Source organism: Falco cherrug, chromosome 12, assembly GCF_023634085.1.
Source record: "Falco cherrug isolate bFalChe1 chromosome 12, bFalChe1.pri, whole genome shotgun sequence".
Classification (NCBI taxonomy): domain Eukaryota; kingdom Metazoa; phylum Chordata; class Aves; order Falconiformes; family Falconidae; genus Falco; species Falco cherrug.
The window spans coordinates 28,370,558-28,391,221 of record NC_073708.1 but is presented as its reverse complement, the minus strand read 5'-3'; the positions used below and the strand labels follow the sequence as shown (position 1 = coordinate 28,391,221).

At 44.5% G+C, this 20,664-nt stretch overlaps 2 protein-coding genes across 8 annotated transcripts in view; one reads left to right on the top strand and one right to left on the bottom strand.

Annotated features, from left to right (window-relative positions):
• The window catches only part of CC2D1B (coiled-coil and C2 domain containing 1B), a 34,100-nt gene extending 27,763 nt beyond the window's left edge, over window positions 1-6,337 (top strand). For 4 of the 5 annotated variants that reach the window (XM_005440363.4, XM_014280897.3, XM_027807035.2 and 1 more), the window contains 3 exons: window positions 2,809-2,899; window positions 3,450-3,580; window positions 5,188-6,337. In XM_005440363.4, the coding sequence (XP_005440420.2) occupies window positions 2,809-2,899; window positions 3,450-3,569 (211 nt within the window). In that variant the 3' untranslated portion in view covers window positions 3,570-3,580; window positions 5,188-6,337. Of the gene's footprint in view, window positions 1-2,808; window positions 2,900-3,449; window positions 3,581-5,187 lie in introns of those variants that run through there. The other variant, XR_003560501.2, reaches the window with a different exon arrangement.
• Window positions 5,872-20,664, bottom strand: part of ZFYVE9 (zinc finger FYVE-type containing 9) — a 63,896-nt gene continuing 49,103 nt past the window's right edge. For 2 of the 3 annotated variants that reach the window (XM_005440361.4, XM_055724636.1), the window contains exons 12-19: window positions 18,636-18,718; window positions 17,793-17,897; window positions 15,048-15,198; window positions 13,502-13,582; window positions 11,963-12,125; window positions 10,766-10,871; window positions 9,614-9,790; window positions 5,872-8,779 (exon numbers count right to left, since the gene is read on the bottom strand). In XM_005440361.4, the coding sequence (XP_005440418.1) occupies window positions 8,618-8,779; window positions 9,614-9,790; window positions 10,766-10,871; window positions 11,963-12,125; window positions 13,502-13,582; window positions 15,048-15,198; window positions 17,793-17,897; window positions 18,636-18,718 (1,028 nt within the window). In that variant the 3' untranslated portion in view covers window positions 5,872-8,617. Of the gene's footprint in view, window positions 9,791-10,765; window positions 10,872-11,962; window positions 12,126-13,501; window positions 13,583-15,047; window positions 15,199-17,792; window positions 17,898-18,635; window positions 18,719-20,664 lie in introns of all 3 variants that reach the window. The other variant, XM_055724637.1, reaches the window with a different exon arrangement.

Genomic DNA, 20,664 nt, shown 5'->3' with positions numbered 1-20,664 from the left:
TACCGTTGCGCAAACGGGGCATATTCTGTTCTCTTACCAGCTGGAACAGTACTTGTTTTTAAGGTCTGAGCTCAGGCTTAAGTTCACCCATTGGGAAACACTCCCCAGTGATTCATGAGTTGTATGCCAGCTCCAGATTGTCCTTTGAAGCCTTTTCAAAGATTAGCAAAAAAAAATCTGTGCAGGTTGGTTGCCTCTTCTTAGGGTTTGGAGGTTTTTTTGTTGTTGTTCTTAGAGCAGGAATCTAACAAGTTAAATAGGTGCTCGTTTCTGGACTGGGGCAGAGGGTGGCAGTCTACCCTGGGTAAATAGCCACGGGGAAGGAGAAAAAGAAGAAATGCCCACAGATCACCTTCCCCTTCTTCTCGGGAGAAAGGAGAAGATTTAAGTGATGCAGGCTCTTTTCTAAGGACTGTCTGCTCCCTGTCTTTCATTAAGACTATAAACGAATAATACTTCAGAAGTGCTTGTAGCTGTTGTGGTTTTAGGGTCTCTGATAGCTCTTTGACCATCTCCCAAGAATTACTTTCTCTCAGTGAGCAAAGGAGACTTGTTTCAGGTCACATATATTAAACTTCAGTTTAAAGGCCACTTTCAAGTAAAAACCCAGCAATGCATTTTTCCGAAGGAAAAGTCTCCTTAAACCTCTCCTAAAAGCTTCTGAAGATAAAAGGAGGTTTCCCCAGAGCTGTTTCTGAAGCCATGGCCTAGGGCAAGTTCACATTCTTCACTGCAAACCCCCTAGAACTGATCAGGGATGAATCGGTCTTTATTGTTTCTGGAAATGAAGAAGTGCTTTAAAAAATTCAGCTAGAAGAATTGCCGATTCTCTTTTTAAGCTCATGAGCGTGTCAGACACACTGCGGTACAATTATGTAATCCTTCTTCGTTTTAAGGTGCTTGTGAAGTAAGGGAAGTATTCTAGCATGCGAGCTAAGAAATTCTGCAGTTTTCTAAGTGATTTTGAGAGTCTGCTGTAGTCTCATCGATGAAGAATACCAAGTCTCATCTTTGGAAGGCTTTCTGCCAACAACATCGATGGGCACCATGTTGGGAGGCAGCGCTATCCACCCGTGAGGTGATACTGTCGTTCTTTACTGCAGCGATTTGTGTTGAGATGGGCAAACTGACTGATAAGAAGGAATCTGAACAGCTGCGCTGGAGTCTGTCAAGTCCTTCAGCAACAGGTTTTTGGAGGAGATGTGCTTCCTAGCAGTGACTCGCTGCACGTTCCGGTGCATTCAGAAGTAGTGCTCTTGCACTCTTCATCCCATCTAGAACTGTCTGAGCTCCCTGCCGTGAGCCTGCTGCAGCCTGGGCGAAAGGACCGTTGTCCTCCTAACCTATAGATGCTTGGGTGCATATATGAGCCATAGCATTCCTGGCACCGTTCCTGAACACACAAGCCAGAAATGAGGTTAGAGTCTGGGTGACAGGTTCCTTATACTACAGCGGATACGAGCTATTTGGAGAATAGAATTGCTTCATATGAACGAAGCAGTCATGGCAGTGGTGGGTGTGAGAAACAACCTTACTCCTTTTCCAGTCAGAGATATGAGACAGCTGTGTTTGCAGATGTTCACTCGGAGGCTGTAGGCGCCGATGGCAGCATCGGGTCTGTGTGCATGGATATATCGGTTACCGTGGCCACAGGCGGCGGCATCGTGAGGCTCCATATAATGAACTTCGCAGTTTTCACTGCATGTGTCCAGTCTTGTTTGGTAATACCTTAATATCCCTTACTGATGATAAGAAGGGTGGATGGTTTGGGGTTGGGTTGGGGTTTTTTTGTATGGTCGTTGGTTTGCTTGCTTGTTTTTCTCCTAAATAGAATGGCATGAAAAAGGAAGCTTCTGAACTCCCGGCAGGCTTCCTGTCTAGAACATGACAGGCACAGCTCGTTGGCCCTCCTACCTCCAGATTTTGTAGATTTTACTTGTTTATCAACCTTTTGGAGACTGATTCAGGGAAATGCTTGGATGCAGGCAGAGAAATCCAGTGCTTTGAGCTGACCACTTCCATGGAATTATTATGTTTCGGTCTTAGCTGTTGCCTTTTGAAGGAGTTTGGATGAGGATTGCACCGCCTGTCTCTATTAAGGCAAAGGTGGATGCCTTGCTGATAAAACTGTTAAACAGAAGTAACTGTAGCAGAGAAAAGCTGTTTTCCTTGCAGGATAGAAATGCTCTGTGTTTGATTTCAGCAGACTAGAAATTCTAAAACGATTGTTCTTGACTGTTAAAACTACCAGTATGAAGGTGAATCAAAACAACAGCTGAAACGAACTGTTCTTACTTGTTGAAATTGTTTTGATTTACCAAAATGAGGCAGAATGATTCATGTGACTTTTTCCTAATAAGTAGTTTTCCAAAGCCAGCATGTGCCTGTGAAATGTTTGTTTTTATGAGAGATGCGATTTCCTTAGGAAGTTTTCCAGCCTGCTGCGGAAGATTGCTGCCTGTCCTGGCTGTTAAGCCACTTTTCCTTGTCACCCTTTCCAGGGACAAAAGCTGTTGCCATTCCAAGTGCTAGTTTAGTGGATTGTTTTTCTTCACTACTGTCCTCATCTTTATATTTGGTTTCAAGAGAATAATTACAAAACTGGGTACTTCTGTATCTTGTCCTTGTGGTCTAGTTGACTAAGGGTTTGCCTCTCGCACCCTGGTTTGGAGGGTTCTAGCAGCATGTCTTGACTCGCCCTCCTGGATGTGGCGATGGTGCAAATAGTGGTGAGCTCTTAGCTTGCTTTCTCTTTTAATGTTCTGAAAAACCTTACCCGTTCAGTTAAGGAAGGTTTCTTTGAAACAGGTCCTTCTTCAGGAGTGACAAGCAAGTGGGGACAGCACACTTGAAACTGGACAAGCTGGAATCAGAATGTGAAGTCAGAGAGATCATCGAGGTATGTTTTCTGGGTGAGGTGTGTTGTAGTTAGTACTAAGCCTTTGACTTGAAAGGGAAAATGAAGACTCACGTTGCATAAATGTGCTTGTATACAGCTGACTGTTTTGTACTGGGCAAGTTTGATAAGGAACGGGCTGTTCTTTGTTTTGTCATCTCTTGAAGCTTCTCTTAGCTGTGGCCTTTGTGGTACTGGGAACTTCCTGGAGACTGTCTTCTGCAAATTTTCTGTCTCAAGCTAGTTTTCTTTGTCAGAACCAGAAATTCAGGTGATGCTCAAAAATATTTGCGTTGGTAGCTAACAGATCAAAGGTTTAAGTGAAGACTGCCAGAGTGGATAGGGAGGTGCTGTAAGATCCAGTAGGAGATACCTAAGTGGAACCTTTAAAAGAAAAGACAATCCCTGGGGCTGCATCACAGACCTGCTCGGGACATCGCAGCCCTTAGTGTCCTCTGAGCTTCCTGTGGAGTCCATCCGTGTTCCAGATCTTCTACTTTGACATTATCATGTGTATGTGCACTAATTGCTCTTCTTTTTGTGGTTCTTTCAGATTTTTGATGGCAGAAAGCCCACTGGAGGGAAACTGGAGGTAAAAGTGAGACTCAGGGAGCCCCTCAGCGGTCAAGATCTTCAAACAATTACAGAAAACTGGCTGGTCCTTGAACATTAGCTCTATCTGAGGTATGAACGCTGTGTCTAAAGCTGGTCTGGCAGAACTTGACAGGGCTACAGATAAACTCTGCTGGAATGATGTCTTTGGTTGACATTGACCTAATTACACAGCTCTGGCTTTAATATTTGTATTATCTTTGTATTTGTAGTGGCGAGCTGACATAATTTCAGAAATGAGGTTACAGGCTCCGATTAGTTTGTGTACCAAAAATGCTATTTCACAGTCACTTGAAATACGGGGAGAGCTTATAGCATCACCTTCGCTTAGGGTAATATTTAGAAAATGAGATTGATGAGTCCTTTCTAGGAGGAAGGGTGCCTTCTGTCCACCCTTATTGTTAGCAAAACCCTTTCAGAGTTAGCGAGGACCCTTCTTCCCCTACCAGAAGCTAGAGAAGGGCATTCGTTTGTCCCAGGAGAGTCTGCTTGACTTTATCTGAAAGGGAAACCATTGGAGGTAGGCTTTCTTCTGGTACTTGAGCAGGGAGAAACTGTACAGCTGAATACAGGCTACCTGGAGAAGTGTGCCAGGTGCCCGCTGTGCTCGCATCGAGTGCGGAAGAGGAGCTGTGTGCTGCCGCAGTGGCTCTGCACTAGAAGGGTGAAGAAGAGGCAGGCTTCCTCTTGTTGCCAGCCGCTACGGAAACTGCTTGGGTTTGGAGCTTGTCTTCCTTTCTTACACTCTGCTTTTTAGGTACCACAAATTCTCCCGTCTTAAAAAACCACCAGCAATCCTGGTGTCTTTTGAAAAGGGGATTTTCTACATAAAATTACTGAAAGATAAGTGCCAGCAGTCATCTGCCTGGGGCATCTCCAGTCCAGCCTACTTTGATGTGTGTGTCTCGTGTTTGAAAGAAATTCAGTTTAGCTGGATGCAGTCACAGGCATCCTGAAACTTTGGTCCTCGCTCCTGCCACAGCGTGCAGGCGGCCTGCGGTCCTGGGACATTACTGGCCAGGTGTGACCGCCGTGGTCCCTGCTGAGCCGGGGCCTCTTGCAGCGCAAGAGCACAGAGAGCCCTCTCTTGGACCCCGACCTTGCTGTACCAGCACGGACCAGACCTCGCCTTTCCTCATGGCAAACAGATGATGTATAAATACAGACTTTCCAACAGGTCACCCATCTTCCTCTGCTTCAGCTCGGGAGTCTCTGCGCTCCCTCCTCCTAGCACAGCGTTTTGCTTTGCGTTTATAAATGGCGGTTAAGCTAACACCAGCTCCCCAGCAGCAGCACCTGTGTGCCACACCTTCGCTGCCAGATTGTGTGAGGTTTTACAGGCGGAGAGGTCTTGTTTCAGTACTTGTGGCACCACAGGGATTGTTTTGTCGAGTGGCTTCTTCCTCACAGCCAGAGAGGTCAGTGAGCTGCCCGTGAGCTTCACACTGGGGCTGTGAGGGGCACGTTTGGTGGCCGTATCTGAGATAACAGCTTGGCCCTAGGCCGTCACTGGACACCCAAGTGTTTTCAACCACTAGAGCTTAATAATTTTGCTTCATTGATTTTTCTAATTGACTATCCAGAAAATTCATGTCGGCATTTTACGTACAAAGAGGCCATCTGTGAAGTACTGCATCAAGTAATTCTGTTGTTTTTTCTTTGTTTTTCCCCCCCCGCAGATCCATTGGAATGTTAAAAGGTGTGGGGTGAACGTACGTAGGAAGATGCTGCTAGCGGCAAGCACCAAAGATGCTAAACGAATGCACTACTGAACCTAACGTCTATTTTGATCACAGCCATAGTGCTTATTAATAACGTCAAGGCAAATGTAAGGCTCTGGAAATGTGCTGCTGCAGGGGATTGTTACTAGTCTACACAAAACAGTACTGCCTTAATGCGGGACTACCGACGTGGCGCCGGGATGAATGTGGCACTAACTATGCATAGTGGTGTGCGAAAAGTTTAGCCCTTTAACAATTCCCCGAGGCACTGCAAAAACTTTTCTGTCAAGTCACAGGTAAGACCTTCACTAGGATTCATTTTTGCAAGCGTACCAGCAGCCACCGTGGTACAGCGAACAGTCGGCTCCTGCTTTTTCTGTTCCCTCTTACCGAGGCCTGTTTGGGGCAGGTTTTTTTGTTTTTTCAAATAGAGGAGAGAGAACTGGGGCCGCAGCCTGGCCCTCCTCTGCACATGCCATTGCAACATGAAGTTTCAACGGGGTGTTGCCTTTAAGAAGAAAAGAATGCAAAACTTGTTAGCAGCAGGTGTTTACAGATCTACGTTTTTGTTCTGGCTACCAGTTGTCTGCCATGCTTGCTGCACTGCCCGTTCAGTACAGCCCAGGTACTGTGCCTTCATCCTTTTTCTTTTTTTTTTTTTAATTAAAAAAAGGAGGGGAAAAAAGTACACTAGACTGCTGCTTCCTGAAAGTTCCTTGTATTTTTACAAAAATAGGCTTTTACAGTTGTTCCAGGTTATGGGGAAAACGGCCACTCTGTCATGTAGAAAACTGGGTGATGACTATTTTCAGGAACGCTTTTGATCAGCATCATACAAAAAAAAGGTACCAAATATGTTTGTGTTTTCACATCTCTGCGAGCTACCAGCGACGGCTGATCTCACGGGAGGGGACGTGCCGGCGCGGGGGAGTCGGAGCGCACCTGCACCAGCTGCGTAGGGAGGGCAAGTTCAGAGACAGAGTCCAGACAAGAAAGGCAGCGCTGCCTCTGTCTTCCTGAGCAGATGAAGACAATACAGTGTTTAGTTTTTAATTTCAATAAATTTAATATACAAAACTACATGTCGAAAATAAAAATATAATATGCAGTTTTTTGCAGTGTTAACTAACTGAATTTTAAAAGTACAATTTTTTTTCTAAAACAAGTACTCATTTCTTAACAACATGGTAATTAAGGTCATTTAAAAGGCTATGGTTGAAGCAAACATGTCAGTCACCAGTTGATAGTGTTTTGCACAAACATAATCCAAACCTAAAAGACTTTTGGGGCAAAGGAAGAGAAGGTAAAGATTTTTCACCTCTTTTTACTGCATTATTAAGCATAACAATGCAACTAAAGTAACTGGAAAGCCGCTGCTGTGGCCAAGCTGGAGTGCAGGCGCTAGAAGGAAGATTATTAGTTTATGGAACACTCTTCCAGATACCCAATCTTGCCTACACCACGTAGTGCTGTGCTGTGACCCAACGTGTGCGAAAGCAGCGTGCAGAGGGGAATCTGACAGTAGCCTTCGTCCTGCTCCGCTGCGCCCCTACGTAGGAAGGTTAGTGCGTGTGCAACAGCGTTGCCCAGCACGAAACATTAAGCCAGCCCCCGTTCCCAAAGGCCAGAGGTAAGGTTTCACTTTGCTGTGACACTTACCGGTGAAGCGCAGGGGTGTGCTACCTCGCGCCGGCCAGCTTGTACTGCCAGGTTGGACCCCAGTGCTCAGGCCTGCCTTCTGCAAGGGTGGGCTTGGGTGGGGACGGCTGTAATTTGCCATTTGGGATGCTTTTTTTTTAAAAAAAAAAAAAAGCACTAGCCATTTATTCACAAGTGCACTCTGTACATATACTGTGCTGTCTTTCCATAAGATACTTTGCTACGTGGACAGTTACCTTTTCCTTTGCCCAGCTAATGCTGTATATATTTATTTAAAAAATATAGCATCAGGCTCAGAGGAGCTGTGCACTTCCCTTTGTATCTGAGAGGATGCCCGCGTTACGGCAAAGCCAAAATAATTCCCGCTGCATCCACCAGAACTGACTGCACGTAGGGACGATGTAACACCTGAGACACTGTGTTCACTTCCAGTTAGTACCTCTCTTCCCAGGTTAATTTTCTGCGTAGACAGGAGGAGAAACCTTTGCCCCTCTTCCTGCGAGGGACTCGAACGAGCTGCTTTGCGCGGCCATGGCTAAACAAACCAAACTCCCTCTCCTGCTTTCAGCTCTTCCCACTGGTTAGCAGCTTTCCACGGAGACAATAAGAACGTGGAACCACATTTCCTCTGGCCGAGTCTCACTTCCAGCTTCTCAGCGGCGCGGCAGCCATGAGCAGCTGCTTTCCTTACCAAAGCCCTCTCAGGTGAGACCAAGAGCACGGGGCCGGGTGCAAGTGTTCAGAGCTGACCAGAAAGCCTTTTTCAGCAGAACATGCAAAAAGAGCCACTCTATACTGTTACCACAGGTAAGCTTTTACATGGTGCTGCTAAGATGAAGTGCAAGCCGTCTTGTATTACGTGACACGAGCGGTACACTACAGCGTACAGCAAGGAGGAGACTTAAAGCTGCCCCGGGTGTTACTTGTCTTTAAAAAGCAGGACCTACTGGGGAGGAGGAATGAGATATAACTGCACTTTAGGGCTAATATTTCTTCTGCTTCAGACAGATTTGTAAACAAAGTACAGAATAGCAGAGTTGTTCTAGATTATAGAAATCTGCCGAGGTGATGGGTTTTTATAGTAAATACAGGAAAAAAGTAAACTCTAGCCTATTACACACACACACAACTGCAGTTTACATAATACCGCTTGCAGAGCTGCCTGCCCTTCCGCTCATTCGGACACATATACAAATGTAGGTTATGGCTAGGTAATCTTTCCATCTCTCTCAAGGGCTACACTCCAAACATATTTCAGCCAATAATCTGGTTAAAATAATGTAAACGTTACTTTTTAATGTCTACAGAATAACCACAAACGGCATTATGATGAGGTCAGCATGGAGGGCTCGAGTGTTGTTTCTTACATGTCCATCTACAAACAGTACGAGATTGGAGTTTCACTTTTTATTTACGCCCCAGTGATCTTTGCACCCGTTTGAGCATTTAGAGTACATGACCGTAAGTCTTTAAACATGAGCATTTTTCTAAACAATAACAGAAGTGTATTAGCTGCAAGGATAGCATAGCCATGTTGTAATATAGAAGCTGCCCTGATCCTCCGTTTGTTGACAATGCATAGAAGATTTAGAATTATGGAACCACTGTCCCTCCCTCCGCCCCCCCACCCCCAATAGTGTTAACAAAAGCTTAATTTTCCAGTTTTAAAGTGCAAATGATTCAGATACAACTGCTGCTGGAACAGGTCTGAACAGAAAATGAAGTCCTCTTATGAGATGTTTTCCAGAATATAAAAGATGAGCTCCATTATGACTGGCCCCTCGCTCAACTGACACGCCCCTCCATGAATCACTGGAACTAAGGCACTGTCCAGGTCATTCATGTATTGAGAGGGCAGTGGCTGTCCGTTGCTCCCAGCTTGATAACCAACCTAAAAAATACAAAGTAAGAGCGGGTTTTACAGAGAACAGGACACGAGGCTGCGAGTCAGCGGGCAGTAAGGGAAGGCGCAGGGGGATGAGCGGCAGGGGGGGCCGTGGCCTCTGCCTGGGGAAGCCAGGCGCTTGAACAAGATGTAGCAGGCACTAAAGCAGCTTTTCTGCTTGTTTTTGTTCTCTTATGTTCCTGGGGGCTGCCTAGATAAAATTAGCCTCGTTTTTTCTACTGCTTTGTCAAAGCAGATCATTTGGATCAGCAGGAACCGCACCCTGCGTTATCAGATTAAGTCACGCGGTATTTAAAAGCTGGTTGGTACTAAGAACACGTCCACTCCAGGGCAAGGCCAGCTGTCTTGCCCGGAGACCCTTATCTCTGCTTGTCGCTTTTGCCGTAGAGCGCTCTCGAGGGGCCCTTCCATCTGTTTCTGCCTTGGATTCAGTGGGATCTTTTAAGAACAGCCACGCTTGCGAACAGTGTTTTATGCTAACCCAAGAATACATTGAACATGCTCCGGCCTTTTGATGTCTGGTGAAAAGGCCAATTTCGTGCCTTCTCTGAGCGCGTGGCAGGCCAGCAACTCCCCGGGCTGCGCACTGACTACAGAGCAGGTGCTGGCAGCGGCACGTGGGGGTCAAGCCTGGTGTTAATGCAGGCGAGGCACAAGCTGCCCACTCCTAACAGATGGCCCGGAGCAGCGCACAGCAGCCAGCACCACCTGGTATCGGTACCTCTTTAACCGAGAGAATGCCTGAAGCATTGCGTTCCCTCTACTGGGAACGAGCAAGGGCCCCACCCCGCAGTGAAACCAAAGCTATGCAAGACTCACTTGATCCGAGTCGAGTGTAACACGCAGCCCAAGCTTAGTCATTCCATCTTCTTTCAGCAATTTAAGGTGAGGACAGAGCGCCAAACAGAAAGCCTTCGCCACGTTTTCAGTCAGGCGGCTGTGGTCGGCTGGGTCACTCAGACCACTGTGTTGCTCATCGTTTTCCAGGAAAAACACCTGAAGGAAAGAGTTAACGCAAGGTGTAACACTGGGCGTTTCTAGACGGCACGGTTACCGAGATGCCGTTTAAACGCCTCTTACAAATGAAGATTTAAAGACGAGCTGCTCAGGGAAGACTAGCAACAGCCCCTGAAGACAAGCCACCTTGCGGGGTGGGGGGGAAACAGCTTCAAAGGAAAGATTTAAATAGTCGTGTTCTCAAAAACCTTTCAGTTCTGGTCAAAAGCCTCATTATGGAAGTTCACTATGTATTGCACACAGTTTTTAATAAAATCCTGCTTTGAAAACAGATGTTAATTTCAGAAAATTCACATTTTTAGTAGGAGCCATCCCTGAAGATTTGTACTGTTCTCACTGAACTTGCCTCCCTTGAGGCCAGCTGACCTGGGGAAGAAGGGGAAGGCGGCAAGCTGCAGAGCGAGTAACTGGTTCCTCCTGGGCAGGCTAAGTGAAACGAAGAAATCTTCCTAATATTAATGCCTTTGCGTGCTGGCAGAGTCACAGGTAACAGCAGCTACGCAAGCAGTTTCTGCGAGTGACTTATGCCACAGCACTTTCATTTTGACTTACGACATTTTAGAAAAGGTGGCTCAAAATAACATTAAAAGTAAGTAACTATTAGGATTTGTCTGCGTTTAACACAAATGCAGATGAAACCAGCTGTTCCCTGGGGTAGTGCAGCAAGTGTATTTCCAATAACCGTGTGTGAGAGAGGTGGCTGATGCAGAGCAGGCTGTAGAGGCTGGTCGTGGTAGGGGCCAGAGCTGCCCATCAGTGGTGGGGTGTTTTATTCTGCACACACCATACCCAACCTTTCCTTGCCAGTAGGAAAGGTAATAGAGGTTTGTTCTGGAGAATTTGCTGCTTTAATTTTGGTGAGCAGGGAGAGCAGGTCGACGGAAGACGAGGCTGTAGTTACAATCCCAAAACACCAAGTGCTGGTTTACGTGCAGCATAATTTGGCTGACTTACCTCTGTCCACCGAATGACCTTTCCGTTTGCCTTGTACTCTGAGCCATGAAATATCTTCACACTTGTTATAGACTCCATCGATTTGCCATCAATAGGGCTTACAACACTGTCAAAGGGAGGGAGAGGGGTAAGTTCCAGCTTAGCAGAAGAATGAACAGAGACCGCTGCAGAGAGAACTGCACCTCAGCGCTCCAGCTGCCTTGCTGCAGGTTTGTTCATAACCGAGCGTTCTGCAAGTTGAACTGCGACTACACAGCGACGGACCCCATCAGCTTCGTGGGGCACAGACCAGAAGTGGCCCAAGGAACCGGTGATGTCGAATGCAGCTGCCAAGTGTGGTGACAAGTGCTGGGCCTGGAGCTTCCTAGAGAGCGGCCTTTCTGGAATGGGCCTACAAGGCTGAGCAGGGTGGAAGAGCCGAGAGGCAGCACCGTCCCTGCTGTCCCTACCGCTGGCACCTGTCCTGGTCAACAGGCACAAACCAGGTGCAGGAAGGACCTTCCTGAAGGTTTTCAACAAAGCTTCGCACCAGAGCTGACATCTCGTAAGGTGCTAACATAGCAAGGAGGTGTTTATCCAGATAGGATTTTTATTCATTGGTAACCTTAGTGTAGGCCAGCAGTACCTGAAACACTGCTAAACACAGCCCAGAACTCAATTACAGAACCTAAGACTGACCTGGAAAGCCTGAAACTACAGAAACATCCTCCTTTCTACATGCTGAGTCCTTAAATGTTTTACCTATCACAACAGTGATTTACTGCCATAAATACTTAAGCTGCCATATACACCTTTCTTTTGGCTTAACTATCAAGAGTCCAAATATACTCTCGATGTTCAGCAATTTTATTTCCAGCACTACTTAATGCAAACTAAACACCAAGAGAGCAAAGTAGCCACAATATGCAGGGTTCAGCACTGAGTGTTGGAGACAGATCAGTGGTTTCCAATAACTGCATATTCACAATGTCAAAAAATCCATAGCGTTGACAACTTCCTAAATTGATGCCCCAAAGCTCTGGTATCTGAATTCCATTTTCATTACATTTAATTTCATCTTATCACTCAAAAGAGAGGCACAGACTTGTGATTCCTATTGATTTGAAGACTGGTGCACCTTACAAGATCAATTAAAATTTTTGACAAAAACAGTCAAACCGTCACCATTCAGTGTCAAGTGATTGCTCTGCTACTTACCCCTTACTAAAGTTTTTATCATCTTCTACCCACTGAATATGAACATGTTCCTGAGGATCTTCAGCATCTACTTTGCCACAAGTGATGGTGAAGTCTTTCATCTCTCTCAAGGCCTGCCTCAACGAGTCCATGTTCTCAGCAGTTATCTGGACCATTACTCCATCTGGGGAAACAAGAAATCCTCGTAGGCCAAGATAAGCAATAGTGAACAGAGCCTATATAGAAAAAGAAATCAACAGCCTTCCTCTTGCAACAGAAAGGTTAAACAGCTATTTTTAAGTGTCTAGGGGAGCAACACTACCTAAGACCATTTCTGAACTCTCAGGATTCCTAAAACGCAGCACTGATGAGCAGTGTGACAAGGGAAAGCACAAGGGTGACGTGAAGTCCATCTGCCAGGTGAAGTCAGCTGTAGCAGTGGCCACATCGGTTTGCCTCAGAACTTGACACCTGCTCTAGGCAACCCGCAGAAGCCCTGCGTGCCCCTCCTCCATTCAGCTATCACCGCTGTTGGCACTGCAAGCAGCGCTCCAGTGGTGACAGTTTTTGGGAAGTCAGTGCTTGCCTGACAGGGGCGAAAGGTACAGGGTTTAAATTCCATCAGCCTGAATTACTGCGGAATGACGCACAGCCCCAATGTACAGATGCCTGGCCTGAATCCACCTGTACCTCTGTCTTAGACTAAACCACCACTTTAGACACAGAAAATGGTATAATGCCCCACACATACAGACTTACAGTGAGGCAGCTGCTTTTCAGCCCAGGGTGACCCCTCGCTCACCCACGGACTGCACGCGCACAGAGCTGCAAGCTCTCAAGCTGGCGCAGCTTAAGGAGTTCCTGCTTGTCAGCGGAGCTGTGCTAACTGACTGCACGCGTGGGCTTCTTGCGTACGTCGCTCACAAAATGCAAGGAGCACACTTAAAACAGTACTGTCTGCACCGCCACTTCTGCGGTGAGGTTGGACTACAGAGTTCTGCAGCTGAGCTAACAAGCCATCACAGCCTTCCAGCCGGCATGTATTTCTGTGATATGACAACTGGTAAAAGAAGAACAAACCAAATCAGAGAGGTACCAGCTCAACAATCTCGACTTGCCATGTTCTCATCTGCCCACATACAAGCATATAAACAATGCACATCCATAATCTTGCATAATGCAGAGCTATTTGGGAACAGAGGAAATTGAGCAGGGTTTCCTCTCCTGGTCAGTGGATTACCCATTCCATATTTCTTAGGCTCACATTTTCCTCATTCAACCCAAGCCAGTAAACAGACAGCAGGCTCACGAGCCAGGTATTTCATATCTTACCCTCATTTTCTTGTGTCCCTGTTCTACAGCATCTGTGCAAGTTCCTCCTCATTAAAGGAAACGGGGGGGGGTGTGTGTGTGTGTGTGTGTGTGGCTAAAAAATAGGGTAACACTGAAGCAGCAGCATGACTCAAATGCCCGAAGTGTAACGCAGAGCCCTGATAAGCACGGAGGTGAGCTGTCTGGAGAGGGAAGCGGTGCGTTTTAAGCAAGCAGTTCAGTTCTTACCTTCTACTATACTGGATTTGGCAAGGTAGCCTGAAGAGGATTTTAAAGCTCCACTGAACACAAAGAAGCTGGCACCAGTCACTGCAACAACAACAACAACAGGGGTGATTTAGTGAGGTTTTCATCAGAACGACACCTTACACAGGAATCAGGTATCACAGCTCTGTCACCCAGAGAGGCGATTAATCTAAATCAGGACAAATGCTGCTTAGAATTATGGTGACTTTAATGCACATCACCGCCTTGGGTATGGAAGGGCAAATCACCCAGTCGTTTTCTAAACTGGACAAAGGTTTTGTCAGCCTTAACGAATGCTCACTCTCACTCTCCCCATATACACCTCTAAGTTTCAGGACTACTAATTTAGGGTAACCATGTACATAATTAACTTCTAAATGTTCCCACACAGCTGGCGAAGATTGTGAGCGAGCTGTTTATGGAGCACACTATCACCAACCCACTGGCAAGGCCACGGCTCAAAGCCACCTATTTACAGTAAAATCCTCTTAAATGACCACTAAGCATCATGAAATTCCTGCAGGAAATCCCTCTTCTTGTCCCATATGTAAAATGAACAGAAGTCGGATAAGACCATCAGTCCTGACTGATATCCCATGCCAGTATACTCACTGGAGTACTGACTGGGGATACTTGCAAAACAGAAGTTGGCCTCTGTCTTGCTTGTTCTTATTTGGCAACTGTATAAATGTCTTTGGCCAGAATTTTTCCCCAAAACTACAACATTTTAATTCTCAACACATCGCTGCTGCAGCCTTTCAGCCTACTTTAACAAAAATAAAGCCTGGAAATTAGGAGGTCTAATTAAAGTGAGCATGAGGAGTTTCTTGAAGATGCATTATTAAAATGCTGCTGCTGTTGGTTATTCCTATTTACCTTTATCTCATACTAACTCAAATCCTCCTCCTTTCCCATAGCACAGGTCAAGCACAGGCAACCACAACCTCACCTGTAGCCTCCAATAATGCCAAATAGCGCTCATTATTAATGCAGAGATGTTGCCTAAGTCACTTACAGCACCATGACCTCCAGAGCACTGCAGGTCCTGAGCTGTATTGTGCAAGCAGTATTACCATATTTACAAGGAAGCAAGATGTTACGTGCTTTATTTTACGTCTGCTTGATCTATGAAGTCGCTAGAACAACTCTCAGACAAATTCAGAACAGCACCATCGACCAAGAGAAGCACAATGTGGACTGTACACAGGACACAAACTGTACAGCATGCCACCTGACATCTGAGATCATGGATTCTACAAAGGGAATAAAACACCAGAGGGGTAAAGGGCAGACAGAGCAACATGTTAACTACTTGTGTTGCATGTCTAACTCACAAAGCTGCCTGTTTAGGAACACCAGCAGTCAGAATTATTTTCTCTTGAATGTCTTAACAGAAACTCGGTTAAATGCAGGCAAACCCAGTTCTGACCAATTCACAAAGCCACACGCTGGAACGGTAACACAAACGGCACAGAAGTCATGCAGAGTGCCGGGAGGGAACGTCCTCCTCGTGAACCCATGTTCTCACCCTTCCTCGGCTGATTATGGATGCTGATGGCCTGCGTCTGGTAATTCCCGTCATCGTTCTGAACACACACCAGATGTGAGTCTGCTTTCTCATTGAAGCACGCTCCCCCTGCTAGAACATGCTCGTTGGATTTGTTCATGGCTTTCATCATCTGCAAACAAAAAGGTTTACCATTTCTAACCTGTTTGTCAAGCACTACCATAAATAGGTGATTCTTGGAACAGTTTAATTGGACAGAGTGAGCTTCTCAACACTGCTCATCTTCTCAGGTCACATTTTAGCACTCAGAACCACAAACTGCTTTTGAAAAGAGAGTTCAGGTCTTGGACTGTCTAGCTGCTTTAAAGTGCCACCTTTTATGTAATTAAGATAAATCGTTGCAAAAGCTATTATCTCTAGCTCTTTTTAAAAAATAAATTCACAGGAAAAAAGGATTAGAAAAACACTGGGAGGAAATACCTGGCTTGTTTACACAAATACAGTTGCTTATGCCATAAATCATAAATGCTGCCTCTGCAGCTCGGTGCTACTCAGACCTGTGGCATTTAACCCTGGTTCTGCCACGGTGTCTCTGTGCTTCACCTGCAGGAACTGGTGAAATTGGGATCGATGTTCCCAATCAGAAAACTTTTTTAAAAAGATCTGAATCATAGACATCCAGAAATAATTTTAATTCTTTGCAAAGAAGGCCTCCAAAAAGCACCCAAAAATGTTTGTGATGTATCTGCACTTTAGTTCTGCCAATTGTCATCTAACATACACTCAGTTACATGCCTTGACAAAACACTCCTGTAAATCATACAGCTTCTTTCCTTCTCTTCCCCTTCACGGAGGCTCAGACTATGAGATTTTTAATCCAAAAGAAAACTGAGGGTGTCATCTATCTCTGAAATTTGTTTTAAACCCAAAAATTATATGTTTGCTTAAAAGATAAAAAGACAAAATAATTACATGCACACACCCCACCCCCAGTAAAAACCCTGATGAGAAGGAAAATGCTGAATTATTTGACATCTCGTAATAGCTCTCATAATCCTACCCTCCGCTTCCTGTAGCTGATAAGCATGCATGCTACACACAACACATTTATCTCTCTCAGTCTAACATAAAACCTTAATTATAGTGTCAGGAACATTAGCCGATGCTCACAATTGACAAATGTGCACAGGTGTAATGTTTGGGGAGGAAACTTAATTAAGATTTTGCATCAGACAACAGTGTATTTCATTATCTAGTTTATCATGTCATGCTCCAGAAACAGGATTTTAGCTCCGCAGCAGCCATCTTTATGGAGCCCAGCAGTTGCCTTTAGCATAACAAGAAACAACTGGACATAGCACCTGTGCTTTGTAACATGGCAACTGATTAAAAAATGCCAGTCACCTTTGTGGAGGGCCTAAACAAGCAACTAAGTATGACTGTAAGCTGTAGAAAATTTAAATTATTTTAAAGACAAACGTATGTATTTAACAGAAAAACTATATACTAGTGTTTGTTACTTACTTGTTACTCTGTGCATGAGGTTTAAAATTAGCTTTTCACTTTCTAGATAGCCTGAGTGTTGCTCTTTCTGATTAAATACTGCTTTACATGAGGAAAAAAAGTAGAAAACTTGTGGTTTAATTCATCTTAATTCAAACTAAACCCATGAAAAATTTCTAGTAATTCAGCCTTTCAACTGGATGGCAAGCAATAATGTTAAATAAATAACACTTCCTCCATTTGAAAAGCCGTATCCTTGCTTCACGCTGGAAAGCGAACCGAAGCAGCTTAGTGCAGCGTCTAACACAGAAGAGGAGCTGACACCCTTGCAAACACCAGGCCCAGCTAACGCTTACTGAACTGCATCCCGTGTGCCAACCCGTATTTAATTCATGCAAATTTTACTGACCTTTTTCATATTCTCACAGCTGCATCAAGAACTAATACACCTTTTAACAGATCCTTTATCTGCTTGCTTCACCGGTTTCATCTTGTTTAAACCTCACTTTGTCATTTTTTTCAATTTATTTCTTTATTCTCACTGTTATTTTACTCAGATGCTTCTTACAGGGAAATCCTCTCCTGAGGTAAAGCTGTATTTCTGCTCTGGTATTACAAGAAGTTTTACAAATACTATTCTGCCCAGGAGCTTTGCTCTCACCCCCACTGCCAATCTGTTTCAAAACACCAAGTTACACCCCTCCTCTTCAGACAGAGCACAAAATCAGTCTCCACTGTTCTCTTTCATTATTGATCAAATACCTTCTCACCCGGCTTTCTCAAGAGCACTAAAACCTAAAGACGCTCACTGATTTTCTCACACCGGAAGTCAAGTATAAAATTTAGATGTTGAGAGAAACTTTACATAAAATAAGCAGCAATCCAACAAATACTAATAAATGCTTTGGGTATGCACACACAACATAGATGAGAAAAACTAATGCACTTTTTTCCTCCTGGTTTACCTCCAGTGTAATGTTTGTTACCTTATTGGCTCAAGTCAAACCAGTATTACACTTCATACATAAACAGTTAACAAACCTGAAGAAAAACAGTTTAAGAGTTTAATTAATACTAAACTGAATTGTATTCTTCCTGTGGAGCCACCCTCACTCACTTCTAAAAGATGTGTGCATCATGCGTTTATCATTTGCCTTTGAGGCAGTTTTGCCTAGAGGTAGCGAATAAAATTAAATCCCTTTAGATCCCAGGTCATCCAATCACAAAGAAACTGTACACAAACGTATCTCTTACAAGCATTACCTCATTGTATCTGTTGCTAGGAATTTTGATGCTGGTTTTCCTGACTTCCATATCAACCACTAAGCCTTGGACCACAGGCAGTGTGTACTGGTAATTTCTGAAGTCCTGGTAATTAAAACAAGTTTTTTCAAGTTAGGCATGAGGATCATCATTAACACCGTAGGTTTCATAACTATCCGAGTGACTACTAGTTAGCCCATTAAAATAATTGTAATGATGGACTGAAAAGCAGGGAGGGATGGAGACATCACAGCTTGTAACCTGCATAATTGAAGTACACAAATCAGAAAACATCATTATGACTTTCAGTCATTTCACCGATTTTCTTACATCAAAATTAATATCCTCCAGTCTTTAATGTCATCACTGTATGTAAGAAAATTTGCTGTGTTCTGTTACATTACTAGAGTTATTACTTTTTCTAGCAGTGAAATTAAATCATGCATCAAAGAGAATTTTCTATATTGAAAATATTAGCAAAGTAGGAAGAGCTAATAACTTTGCTTCAGTTGAAGCACTCTATAATCAGAGCGCTGTGACTGCACACTGATGACCTAGCACTTCTGAGAAAGGAATCAGAGCAACTAACACCCTTGTTTCAAGATCCAAACGTTCTCAGGCGGCCAGGTTTTGGACGCTGATTTGGGTGCCTTGTTACAATTCCCTGTGGTGATGGAAGCTGACATCCATTATCAGTAACAGCAGGCAAATTCACCCAAATGCCCACTGTTTCCTCTTGTCATCTTCTAAGCCTGCCAGCTACTATCTGCAACAGGAGTACAGCTCTCCCCACACTGATCCATTCACACCGATGGAACATGCATACGCAGTCTCAGCACTTACTGCAAGAAGGTTCATAATCGTGTGTCCCGTCTCTCCAAACAAAGGCTTACGAAATCTGACGCTAAAAAGTGGGCATGGATAAACTAGGATAAAATAAAACAGAAAAGATCAGATTGAAATTTACATACTGAGCTTCTGCAAAAACAGACTCAAATGCAATCTTCTCTGTTGAGCATTGTAAGCAGCCACGAAAGAAGAGACTATAAAGACAACCAGGGTTTGAAAAGCCAAAAGGAAGACGGGTTTAACTTTATAAGCACCTTACACATGTGTCATGGCTCCTTGCCCGCCACACTAGAAACGGTAAGCATTATGTGGAATGCTTTCAAGTCCCACACTGCAAGAGTGAACCTAGTGATCTGGATGCCGATTGCAAGGATAACTTTTCTAAATGTTTTTCTCAGGCTGCTTCTCGGAAATGGCTTCCTTTTTTATGACCATCCTGCTGCTCTCCGCTATAGCATCACAAGCCTTTAGCTTCTGTGGCTGCTAATTTCATTCTGCTAATTTCAAATTCATTGACTGTGGCTGCACATTCAAGTGTGACATTCAAGTGATAATACAGATTATTTCATTTTCTGTTTTCATGATTTCATAAGAATGTGGCAGATTCTCTACAGGACTATGTAAAAAAAACAATTAGAAGGACATTTATGGTATGTCAGCAATGCAAAATATCTGCATTCCTTGGCTGACTTAGCCGTACTTGTAAAACATCTATGATGCAATTCCAAGTGTAGTGTATGGATCTGGCTGCGTGACATTATGTTGCAGCAGAAGCTGTAACAGTGCTTGAAACATGACTCATGCGGTAACGTGCAATGCCAAGGTTGTCTACACGCATGTTTGAAGGAAGGTTCCTCACTATCCTCAGGCAAACACTCTGCCCCATTTCCCAAAATGCCGCACATCTTGACAGTTCCCAGTGTAGTCAGGAGGGGCTGCAAAATGCTCAGCAGGTTTGAACAACATCACCAGGATTTCCTGATAAGCTCCAGCTTCTGCATACTGATGTGATATCTGGAAAGCATCACAGCTCCTACACACCACACACCCCCATACAGCCGCCCAGCTCGTGCACGGTGCCCCGAGGCACCAGGAAGTGCTGAATTTCCCGTCTGCCACCCTGGCTACGTACAGCAGCTACATCCCAGATGCACTGAATTCCCTGAGCTTGAGCTGTACGGCTGATCGGCAGATGCTCAGCAGACGTTTCCTGAACATCTAGCAACCCGAGTGACTCCGGCATCTGATCTGCTGCTCATCCAGCAGTACTGGACAAATTGCCAAAATCTGACAACTCCACCGGAAAAGAGGATGGAGCCAAGGAAACCTGGGACACAAATGCAGCCCCTTCCAAGAGAGGCCTGAAGAAATGACCTGCAGTCACAACTGTCACAGCACAAGTGAATATGCCTAAATCCAGACCACAGCTACAGGAATGATTCAAACCCCAGCTTCCCAACATACTCAGAGCAGGTACTTGTGTTTGTGAATATCAAAACATTTGTTTCTGTGCTCAGAAACAGATGCCACATCCAAAATACAAGCATCTATTTTTGTTTTTCTAAATGTTGATGGGAATAAATGCACTACTTAAAAATCTCATGGAGACACATGAAAACTTGCACACCTTTTAACACCTTGTTTCTTTGGATAAGTTTAACCTCATGTCCTCCCTCATCCTCAGAAGGCAAATTTTGAAAATTTTCTTTTTTTCTCTCAGGTAACAAAGGTATTTTATGAAAATTTCCCAATGCACCCTAAACATCACAGATTAGATTTACAAATCCCTATGAGGCATATTCTAAAACTTGTTTTGTTAAAAAGTTCTGGAAGACTTTTGGAAAAAAATTAGCAGCAGACAATTTCCATAGTAATGCAGATTTATGAGATGTGCCAATTAAAACAGCAGATGAGCAAGACACCAAATTTTTGGCCTATCACGGTGGACAGACTTCCACTAATCTCTTTGCTTTAGCGATGCCAAATGTCTTTTGAAAGCGATTTTAGTCTAACTTTCTGCTAA